General features: G+C 40.2%; 1 protein-coding gene across 1 annotated transcript; it reads left to right on the plus strand.

Annotated features, from left to right (window-relative positions):
• The first annotated feature begins 6,095 nt into the window (after positions 1-6,095).
• Positions 6,096-9,555, plus strand: LOC146633128 (tryptase-2-like). The gene is made up of 5 exons (XM_085352016.1): positions 6,096-6,150; positions 6,330-6,510; positions 7,043-7,305; positions 8,963-9,099; positions 9,346-9,555. Exons 1-5 carry the CDS (start codon positions 6,096-6,098, stop codon positions 9,553-9,555), a joined length of 846 nt encoding a protein of 281 aa, XP_085208142.1.
• Positions 9,556-11,376: the final 1,821 nt, after the last annotated feature.

Genomic DNA, 11,376 nt, shown 5'->3' on the forward strand with positions numbered 1-11,376 from the left:
CACCAGAGACGGCGCTTCAACCTAAAACCTCCCCGCGGAAACAATATCAGCTCTGAACGTTCCTGATCCGCCTGAGACATTAAGTTTGCTCAAATTCAAATAATGTCAAGAACACAGTTGGATTTTTATTATAATATGTCAAACAGATATTCGTGAGTGATGAAACGTTATTCTTATCAGCAGGTAGAAGCTGCAATCGGCTTGGGAAAAGTGATCGTTATGTTTCTCCTTTTTTTATCTGGTAAAAAAGTCTTTCCATCAAAAAATGCCTCCTTCAGAGATCGTAACAAATACAAAATCACAGTAAAGTAAACCAAAAAAAGACTTCTAAAAAGAGGACTGACTATAATATAGGTTCAATAACACATCATAAAGATACTTGCAAAACACTTTATTTTTAGAATCAGAATACTTTATTGATCCCTGGGGGAAATTATTTTTTGTTACACTTCTCCATTATAAACAAACATTAACAAGACAGACAATACGCTAACTAAGAATAGTACCGTGTGTGTGTGTGTGTGTGTGTGTGTATATATATATATATATATATATATATATATATATATATATATATATATATATTAGGGGTGCAACTAGGGCTGCCACGATTTGTCGACTAGTCACGATTACGTCGACTATCAAAATCGTCGACGACTGATTTAATAGTCGACGCGTCGTTTGAAGCTTTGTAAGATCACAAAAGACGCAGGAATAAGTGGCAGGATTTAAGAGTGTAATACCGGACTGAAACAGAAGATGGCAGCATTGCATGTACAAGGATGTCAGCTACCGTTAAACCCCGAAGAAGAAGAAGAAGCAGCTGTGTCCCAGAATTCATAGCGCGGCCCAGCGCAGTTTCCAACAATGGCGGCAGCTAGTTAGTTTTAATGTTACTCTTATTATTCTTTCTGGGTCACAAAATAAACGTTTAACATATTTTCAGGCGAGAATGTAGCTGTGTAAACCTCAAATATCTGCTCAGTTTATCAGGACACCACATATTTTCAAAAGCGCTCCGACGTTTTCGGAGACATCTGTTACCCACTAGCTCGTTAGCGAGCCGGGGGCTAGGCTCACTAGCACCGTGAGAACACCGGACTCCCCGCAAATCGTTTTCAAACCCACCGCCGTCTTTCGCTACTCAGGTTAAATATATATATGAGTCACTTAGATAACTTAAAATGTTACTGTTTGGCTTTTTTTTAGTATTTTATTTGTTCCTGAGTAAATCAGTTTGTCTGAGATTAAAGTTATAGTTTTTACACAGCTGAATAAACGTCAAGCAGACAACTGATTATCAGAAGTGTGAGATGCTCCAGAATATACTCCAGTGTCCTGTTATATTTTAGATAGCAAGGAGTTTATTAAACTTCACCGAAACAATCTGCAAATTTCATTAAAATTTAATAAACTATCATCTTTTCTTTATTTTTAGTTAGCACAGACCTTAAACACTTAAAGCTGTAAGCTAATGATAGTTATATAAGAGCAGATGCTGCTGGTGCAATAAGCTGTAGTTTTACGTCCAACGGATGATGATCTGATTAGTCGACTAATCGCAAAAATAATCGGTGACTAGTTGACTATCAAAATAATCGTTTGTGGCAGCCCTAGGTGCAACGATACACAAAATTCACGGTTCGGTTCAGTTCGATACTTTGGTGTCACGGTTCGATATTTTTTCGATACAAAAAAATGTTCATGCCTTTTTAATTTGTCATTTATTAAAATTATAAATATATATTTTAACTCAAAAGTACAGTTTTAAAATTTAACCCTAACTCTTGTGCGTGTTTTTTATTTTGACAGCGAATGCGTACCTGCGGACCACTTATGTGCAGCCCTGGTTATATAGCTCATCATATCACAGCCACAGAAATTATTTTGTCCATGAAACCATAAAGCTGCACTTTCTTTTTGCCTTATAGTCTGATTTGTCATAACTTTTCCGTTTTGTGGTAAGCTTTTCTTTGGCTGTCACTTCTTCACTCTGACCTGTCTTATTTGGCTCAGCAGAACTGAAATATATATCCTGATGCTTTTACACACGCACTCACATAAGCTCAGCGATTCTCTGCGCGATCAACCTCTCACATGTTTAAGCTTGCTGCGGGAGATTTCACTTGTCATGTTTGCGTAGTAAGCTAACGATTAATAAGACGATGTCAGAGGAATTGGTGCGCAAATTATCATCACTCACCAATCAGTGCTGTCTGAGCGATTGCAAAGTGAAAGCAAAAAAACAAGCCCAAATTCAAACGCGATTTCAATATGTCACATATTGACAGTGGCTCACCGATGCCAATGACATAATTACCCAGCTACATTTCCGAAAGAATGCAAAAGCATTGACATATATTTTTCCTTCCTACAATAGCCCGACGGGCAGGGCAGAGATAGATTTTGGTAGCTCGACTGGAAAAATCACTAGCCCCTGGACGTCGGGCTAGGGATATTGCGAGCCCTGTATCTGATTGAGGAATCATGCATCTTTGGAAAAGAGAGTTTATTACAGAGAAATGGCTCTTTCCAAAATAAAAGCTATACTACATGCTTCTTCTGGGCTATATTCTCAGCAGCATATTAAACATATCAGGTCCCCATAAGGAGACTCATGTGCTAACGGCTGTCTAAATGACTCGGCTAAAGTTTGTAGCATGCATGCTTGTTGTTTTTGCACTAGGATGATGTAAATGTGCAGTCATATTCGTTGTGTTCCCACTAGTGCTTTCAGGTTAATCTCGTTGAAATGACGTTGCCACAACACGGCAAATCTCCGTTAACGAGCTACCCCTGATCGCCCCGTGCATGGGGCTAGACGGCCAACACGTTAACGAGCTAACTGCGCTAACACACTAGTTCCCACCTATGTAATTGAGCATTGCGTGGCACATCCAACATACTGTTTTACTTTAGTCCATGACGCGCTTACCTTCAGGGTCATACGTCACATGAAAACCAAAATAATTCCAAACGCCAGATCTGAATGAGGGTGGGGGATAGGGCTGAACGATTATGGAAAATAATCTAATTGCGATTTTTTGCCCCAATATTGCGATTGCGATGCGATATGCGATTATTTTTTAAGGTCTTTGTCTTCTGTATTATTAAACAAAGACAAGCAATACATCATATAGTATGGCCAATACTATATTACATTAATTTTAAACTGTTCTTTCCTGGAAGACAGACCTCTGTTATGATGACATGAGGTGATGCATGAATTGATGACTGACATTTTTATTTAACTTCTTCAATCACAACAGTATATTTGAACATACACAATAGTTTATTTTTAGCTTACAAACATCTGAGCATAAAGTGCTGACAAGGAACCCTGGTGTAAACATTAAAATGAAAGTCAGTACAATGTGCAGATTGCAGAAATATACATAAAAAAAATCAGTGGCTTTACCACACTCAGTTTTTCGACATCTGTGAACTACTAGACAGTCATTCAATTAAAAAATAATATTAAATAAATAAAACTAATAAATAAAAAATACACACATCTTACTGATCTTTGCAGTCAGTAACATTACACATAAAGTGCAAACATAATAGCAATTGTATAAACACACACACAAACACGCCTTTAAAATTTAAAGGCGTGAAATTGGACGGTCTAGCCTTCTGATTAGCTAATCAGAAGGCTAGTTCTGATTAGCGTCACCGCTGTCTCGGTGGAGTTTAATAAACTCGGCCGTCTGCTTCTTGCTATCTAAAATATAACCAGACACTGGTGTAAATTCTCGACTGTCTCATACTTCTGTTTAATAAGTTTTCTGTTTGACGTTTAGTCAGCTGTGTGAAAACCAAGGAGGAACCCACCCGGGGGATTAATAAAGTTTTATTTTATCTAATCTAATAACTTTAATCTCAGCCAAACCGATTTACTCACGAACAAACAAAACACTGAAAAAAGCCCAACAATAACATTTTTAGGTTGTCTAAGTGACTTATATATTACGTTTAACCCGAGCAGCGAAACTCCGCGGTGATCTGAAAATGATGTGCCGGGAGTTGTGCCGTTCTCGGCCGCATCAGTAACCCTCGAGCTCCCGGCTAGCTGTCGAGCTGGTGGGTAGCAGACGCCTCTGAAAACGTCGAAGCACTTTTGCAAATATGGGATATCTTGATAAACCGAGCAGATATTTGATGTTTACACAACTACTTTCTCGCCTGAAAATATGTTAAAAGTTTATTTTGTGACCCAGAAAGATTAGTATGAGTAATTTTAAAACTTAGTAGCGGCCGCCATTGCTGGAAACTGGAGTTTGGCTGGGCCGCGCTATGAATTCTGGGATATGGTAGTAATTTGGACAGCCTTCGGCACGTCGCTGTGACGTAATCGGTCTACAAATGCGGCCTCAGGAGGATGCAGCCCATGAATTTGGACATGTCCAGAGTATAATCGCAGCCTTTGCGGTTAGAAAATTGCACTTGATCATGTCGCGATATTATCGCAAATGCGATATATCGTTCAGCCCTAGTGGGGGAGGTCCATGTTGCAAGGAGAGCTTAACTTCTGTCTCGCTAGCTTGCCCTGCGCTCTTCCTTCTGACGATGCTGTCTGTGTTGAGCGCTCAGTGGATCTGCGCTCGACAGTGCAGCCTAGGCGGAGTAGTCGAACGCAGATTCACTGAGCGCTCAACACAGACAGCATCGTCAGAAGGAAAGTTGATGAAATAAATTACAAATTTTGTATTGTTCGATACATATGCGTACCGAACCGAAAGCACTGTATCGAACGGTTCAATATTGATACGAATATCGTTGCACCCCTAATATATATATATGTGTGTGTGTGTGTGTGTGTGTGTGTGTGTGTGTGTGTGTGTGTGTGTGTGTGTGTAAAAGCTGAAAAAGAAACATGTGTAGTTGTAGCAGTATCCAGTGTGTTAAGTGGATGCGTTGTACAGGGAGCCACAGGCAGGAAAGATTTCCTGTGTCGTTCAGTGGTGCTTTTCGGTAATCTCAGTCTCTCACTGAACGTGCTCCTGTGACTGACCAGCATGTCATGGAGTGGGTGGGAGGTGTTATCCAACATTGTCTTTATCTTGGACAACATCCGCCTCTCTGACACCACCTTGAGGGAGTCCAGCTCCATCCCCACAACATTACTGGCCTTACGGATTAGTTTATCGAGTCTGTTGGCATCTGCGACCCTCAGTCTGCTCCCCCAGCATGCAACAGCATAGAGGATCGCACTGGCCACAACAGACTCGTAGAAAATCCTGAGCATTTTCTGGCAGATGTCGAAGGACCTCAGTCGCCTCAAAAAATAGAGACGACTCTGGCCCTTCCTGTAAAGTGCTGTGGTGTTTTTAGCCCAGTCCAGTTTATTGTCAATGTGTACTCCAAGGTATTTATAGTCCTCCACAATGTCAACACTGACCCCCTGGATTGAAACAGGGGTCAAGTGTTTCCTGGTCTTCCTGAAGTCCACGATCAGTTCCTTGGTCTTTGCCACGTTGAGCTGCAGATGATTCTGCTCACACCACGTGACAAAGGAGTCGACCACAGCCCGGTACTCTGTCTCGTCATCCCTGCTGATGCATCCAACCACCGCATATTTTATATTATAATATAAAATATATTAATGAACCCTGTTCACTACAGTCTGTTTAACAATATAAGTAAAGATATTAGACATTAGCAAAACACAGAGAACAATTTTAAAATAACATCAATATGAGATCATTTCAGTGGAATAGGAGAAAGCAATCCCATAGTTGATCTGGTTTAACCTTTTATGCCTTACACTTTAACTCTATCATTACAATTTAAGTGGAAATTAAACACAGCAGTAGCAGGTAACTTTTCAAGCACACTGTGCCACACAAACAGGTCTGCAGTGCAGATAATGAAACAATAGAGGTGAAAACCTTGACACATTGGAAAAATGGTCAACCAAACTCTTCAACAATTTTTCCACTGTATGTTAAAATCGCATGTACATTTTTTTAGGTGTGGTTTGAGATGTAAAGGGCGGGACTAATGATAGTCATCTCTCCAGCAGTGCATATAAAGCTGCACTTGTTCCCCCCTCACCACACAGAGGTACTGCTACACTGTTCTTCATCACGGCCATGGCTTTCTGCAAACTTCTGCTAACTGTGTTGGTACTGCTGCACAACAGTGATGGTGAGAGAGAAAAATGCTGAACCTTAATTTCCCAACTCCAGAGCCCAGATTTCAGAGTGCAGCCTCGATAGACTGATGCTCTAATGTTTATCATCCATTCTGAGCAAAATAGCAAACATGGGATTTAATTTTCTTAGATGCCTCAAACTTACATCCAGCATTTTGTTTGTGTTTTTCAGGTCTACTGGGAAATGAAGTGATGAGCTCCATCATTGGTGCAGAGGATGCCAAAAAGGAAAGTTGGCCATGGATGGTTCACCTCAACATGACATCTCATGATTCGAAAATGGTGAAATGGGGCTGCGGCGGCACCATCGTTGCAAAGCAGTGGGTGCTGACTTCTGCACAGTGCGTGGCTAAGTAAGTCTGTGTGTGTTTGCAGAAACGTGTCTCATTATTTTTATGAACATCCTCCAGAGCAGTCATAACAAAAAAACTTCACACTGCATGTGAGTATTTTGGGAGAATAATTACTCATAGGGACGTTCACTGGTGGCCAATAAAGACAAAATCATTTCAGGACACTTTCTGACAAGTGTCCTGAAATGGTCTGACAAGTTAGGTGAGTGGGCCTAACTTGTCAGACCTGGAGGCCTCAGTCAGTATTTAAATACACCATATGCACATTTCAGCACCTTAAGCTGTGTTTTTAGTGAGTAGCTGCATATTTACACACCCAGCAGACACCGCATCAAGTCCAAACTAATGTAATGTTTACTCCACTGCAGCTCCTTTTCTTTTAATTCCTGCCAACTATGAAAAAACATGCGCAGCCCTTTAAACTGCTGAATGCACCAGTGTCCACAAAACCCATGTGTAGTGTTGTTTTGTTGAAGGCTTGGTCATTCCAAAATACATGAGACTTAATGTGTGTGTTTCTCTTGTCATGCAGTTATGATTATCGTCGATCGTTCGTTGTTATCGGCACATATCAGCTGCAAAAGGTGGCTCACCGTTACATGGGTATAGCCAATATTGTTCAATACCGAGACCTGGGCAACAGCAACTACGAAAATGACATTGCTCTGATCAAGCTGAGGAAACCGATTACATTTTCAAAAGATGTTGCACCAGTGGCTCTGCCTGACAAGGATGACACCTTTGGTCCATCATCTGAGTGTTGGATGACTGGCTGGGGGGAAGTGGGAAATGGTGGTAAGTTAAGCACAGAAAGTAGGCTTTAAAGTATACATGCTGTATCAAGGCAGGCTCACATTGTACTCCATTGTAATTATCCATACCGTCACCAATAAAACAGATGTTTATAACGTGCAAAGCACTTTACAAATAAGAAACATCACTGAGGAGCTAAATCATCGTCAGAAGTTTTATTAATTTGAAAAGTGATTTGAAAATGAAATTCCAAATGTTTATATTGAATACAGTGTGTATAGAAAAAAAAGAATTATTTTATTTGGACTGAATTATTCGTTTTCATTGATAATGTTTCGTTTTTTTGTTTTTTTTGTTTGTTTTTCACTTGTTTTTTTTCTTCTTCAGTTTCAGACCTTTGAGCCCGTTGTGTGTTGTGGGCGTGTACAAAAAGGAGGGGCGGGGCACATACAAATGATTGACAGCTCCAGTTTTACCCCAGCAACAGAGAATATTGTTTTCTGATTGGCTGGGCTGAGCTGAGCTATAAACTGGAGAAGAATCGAAGACTCGACCTCAAATTCTAGACATCATTTTCAAATTTGAATCCCCCACTGTAATAGAGTGAATTGTTGCCCCCCAGTGGTAAAATACAGACGTGCTTGTTACAGGGCTAGTTCTTGGTTGACCAACATAACAAAAAAAAAGGTAGCTTGTGCACCGCTAAGAAAAACAACAAGTTTGTGTGTGATGTCCTGCTGTTCAATAAAGCACGTATCGCGTCCTTCTGTCCTGATCTTTTCGAAGAGCCTAATCCAGAATATCACATCCACCTTAATACATCTATAATTTCAGTGTATATCAATATGGTCCATCACAGGCTCATCAGAAACCGTATGTCTTTATTGTTCGGCTAGTGCTGGCAACATTCATTGAAGGAGCGCCATCTTTAACCAAAGGCCTCATTTTTAACTTTTAACGAACACGACACAGGAGCTGTCAATCATTAGTTGATTTGATACATGCCTACAAGTCTGAAGCAGAAAAAAAAGACCTGAAATATGAAAAACGGGTTTGAAACAAAATTTTTTGATTTATAATAAAATAGGCAGCACGGTGGTTAGCACTGTTGCCGCACAGCAAGAAGGTCCTGAGTTCAATTCCACCATCAGGCCGGGGTCTTTCTGTGTGGAGTTTGCATGTTCTCCCCGTGTTTGCGTGGGTTCTCTCCGGGTACTCCGGCTTCCTCCCACCGTCCAAAGACATGCAACTTGTGGGGATAGGTTAATTGGATAATCCAAATTGTCACTAGGTGTGAATGTGCGAGTGAGTGTGAATGGTTGTCTGTCCCTATGTGTTAGCCCTGCGACAGACTGGCGACCTGTCCATGGTGTACCCTGCCTATCGCCCTATGACAGCTGGGATAGGCTCCAGCGCCCCCCGCGACCCTGAAAAAAAAGGATAAGCGGAAGCGAATGGATGGATGGATGGATATAATAAAATAAAGAAATAGAAGCCAAACCCCCTGAAACTATAAAAACAAAAAAAGATTTGCTTGAAAAAATAATTCATTCAATATAATAGTTTTCATTTAGTGTTTGAAAGACATTTTTTAATTTGTTGAATACCAAAATGTAAAATTTCTATTTCAAATCACTTTTTCAAATAAAACCGATTTAGCAAACCGTCACTTCCATACTTTTCCTGTGTGTCCATGCAGTACCACTGCCTGATCCAAAAACTCTTCAACAGCTGAGGATTTCCATCATGCCTCGGAGTACCTGTAACGAGACATATCCTCAGATAGCCCGTAATACACTTTGTGGTGCCAACAGGAAGGGAAGGGATGCCTGCAAAGTGAGTTTTATTTTATATGAGTTTTTTAAACTCTTTTTTTGCATTTAATTGAATAGATGATTATACCTTTGAAAACACTTGATTTATCACACATGAAGTACTTTAGTTTCACTCAACTGAAGTCACTTGACAGCTGTAGTTACTAGTTACTTTTTAGTGTATAATTGAATCTGCTGTGTTTTAAATGAGACCTAAACAGGAACAAAAAGGCCACACTAATCAGTGTTGTGTGTTTCATTTCCACAGGGAAACTATGGTGGTCCCCTGGTGTGTCGTAAAAGGGAGAAATTTGTGCAGGTGGGAATCATGAGTCATGGGAGTCCTGGCAGTTGTGGCCTCGCCAACCATCCTAGCGTCTATACCGAGGTTGCAAAGTATCTGACCTTCATAAATGATTACGTCCACTTGTCTGAGAAACCTTCAGCTTTCCTGTATTGCAAAGTCACTGCCTGTTAATGGAAGGTTACCCTGATTCAGTTGCCAGACTTCATTGCATTAAAGCATTACTTTTAGGTCCTTTTTGTAATTTGATGAATTCCTGTTCATGCTTTAATAAAAGACACTGATGACACCTGCACATCCATAGCAACACCTTCATCAGGTACAGAGTTTCATTACTTGTGTGCTAATGTTTTGGTCTAATTTGTGGCATTTTAATAAGTCTATACAGTAACTTCACCTCAACCAGTGAAACCAGCAAAAATTGTACTGACTTGACATGTAAATATATATATATGTATGTATTATTGTGTAAAGTCTTGACCAGGCCTTACTTTCTTCATGTTTTGCTTCCAAGTAACCTAACTTTCTTGTCATTTTTTAAACTCTCTCGGCTTTCTGAAGATATTTTAAGGTTTTTCTTGAACACTGGCTTCTTTTTCACTCATTTTCAGTCCAGGCCTTATACCTGAACAGTTTTAGAGGCAAGTTTTGTTTGTTAAGCCTTCTGACACTGACCAATGATTCATTTCAAAAAGGCAACCAAACTAAAGTGACATGTATACTTTTGACCCTGCCTCTGGTAGCTCATTCCCCAGACTGACCAGTTTTGTAGGTTTTGTTGTCGTAACAAAAACAGAAGTGTCCATAGTAGAAGGAAAAACACATTCATTTATTGTTTATTGCTTAATTACTTTGTGTAATATGAATGTCCATAAATATGTTTTTTATCAGTAGGAAAAGGTGTAAAACTTATAAATATACAGTTAAAGGTGCAAACTGTATTCTTGTGCTTGTTTGTGGTGAGCAGCAGATCAAGCAAGGTAAGTATTATAAATGGCTTCAAGTGCAAATTCAGACACTCACATTAGGCAGATTAGACACACATATTTGTGTGTACACACTTTGAGCACAGCAGCCACAAATACTGATGTTCAAATCTATTGTTTGTAGTGAGGAGCCAGTCAGAGAAAGTTGCAGGTCAAGCTCCTCTACCTTGTCAAAAAAAGGGAGCAGACTCTGATGCTGATTTGTATTTTATTCTCATTTCTCACCTGCAGAACACTGAGAATCCACACTCTCCTGATCTTCACACAGTGCAGAGAGGATCGAGAGAGCAGTACACCAAGCTGGTACAGAGTCTGATACCTGAGGATGCAAACAAGAAACAAGTAAAGCTGCACACCCCAAACAATCTGCATGAAGTCATTCATACTGAATACTCTCTGTAATGGATCACTGACCAGCGATACTGAGCTGCATGGGTCAGGAAAATATTGTGGAAGAACAGGAGTTCCATCTTACAGAGAGGGAAAAAATATTCCTGGTTCAATATTCTCACAACATCACACAAAATCAGAGCCAAGTTTCACTAACAGCATGCAGTGAGCTGAGTGTGCTGCTAGAGGGCATCAGAGGACTCACCAAACCCTGGTTGATGAAATACTCGGTTAAGTAGACCACTCCCAGTGGAAGCACAAACCTCCACAAGCCCTGCTCACAGAAATCAAGTTCAGTAACAGTTTGGCTGAACAGTTTCAGATCAAACAAGTAAACGGTGTACTTACTCTGATAACAAACAGTCTCTCTCTGAAACTGAGAGGCCCAGTGGGTTGGTCCTCTGCTACATTCAAGAGGAAGAGAACATTATTTCCCAATAAGCAGCAGAACTTTAAAACGACAATTCATTCACATAAACTGTGAAGTTCCACAGCAGGAGATGAAGTCAGCAGCCTCATGTTCTCTGTCTTTGTTAAGTGTTAACAAACAGTTTGCAAAAAGAAAGCTGTGATAACGTGGTCAGAAATTACAAATCATTGAAACAACGGCTTGTACTTT

Source organism: Diplotaxodon limnothrissa, linkage group LG4 (genome assembly GCF_057381915.1).
Source record: "Diplotaxodon limnothrissa isolate DT_005_m linkage group LG4, D_limnothrissa_male_GT1.1, whole genome shotgun sequence".
Lineage (NCBI taxonomy): Eukaryota > Metazoa > Chordata > Actinopteri > Cichliformes > Cichlidae > Diplotaxodon > Diplotaxodon limnothrissa.

Bases quoted from the DNA above. Each gene is read 5' to 3' on its own strand.
- LOC146633128 (XM_085352016.1), top strand. From the start codon at position 6,096: ATGGCTTTCTGCAAACTTCTGCTAACTGTGTTGGTACTGCTGCACAAC. The intron at 6,151-6,329 runs GTGAGAGAGAAA...TGTGTTTTTCAG, and splicing joins ACTGCTGCACAACAGTGATG to GTCTACTGGGAAATGAAGTG. The intron at 9,100-9,345 runs GTGAGTTTTATT...TCATTTCCACAG, and splicing joins AGGGAAGGGATGCCTGCAAA to GGAAACTATGGTGGTCCCCT.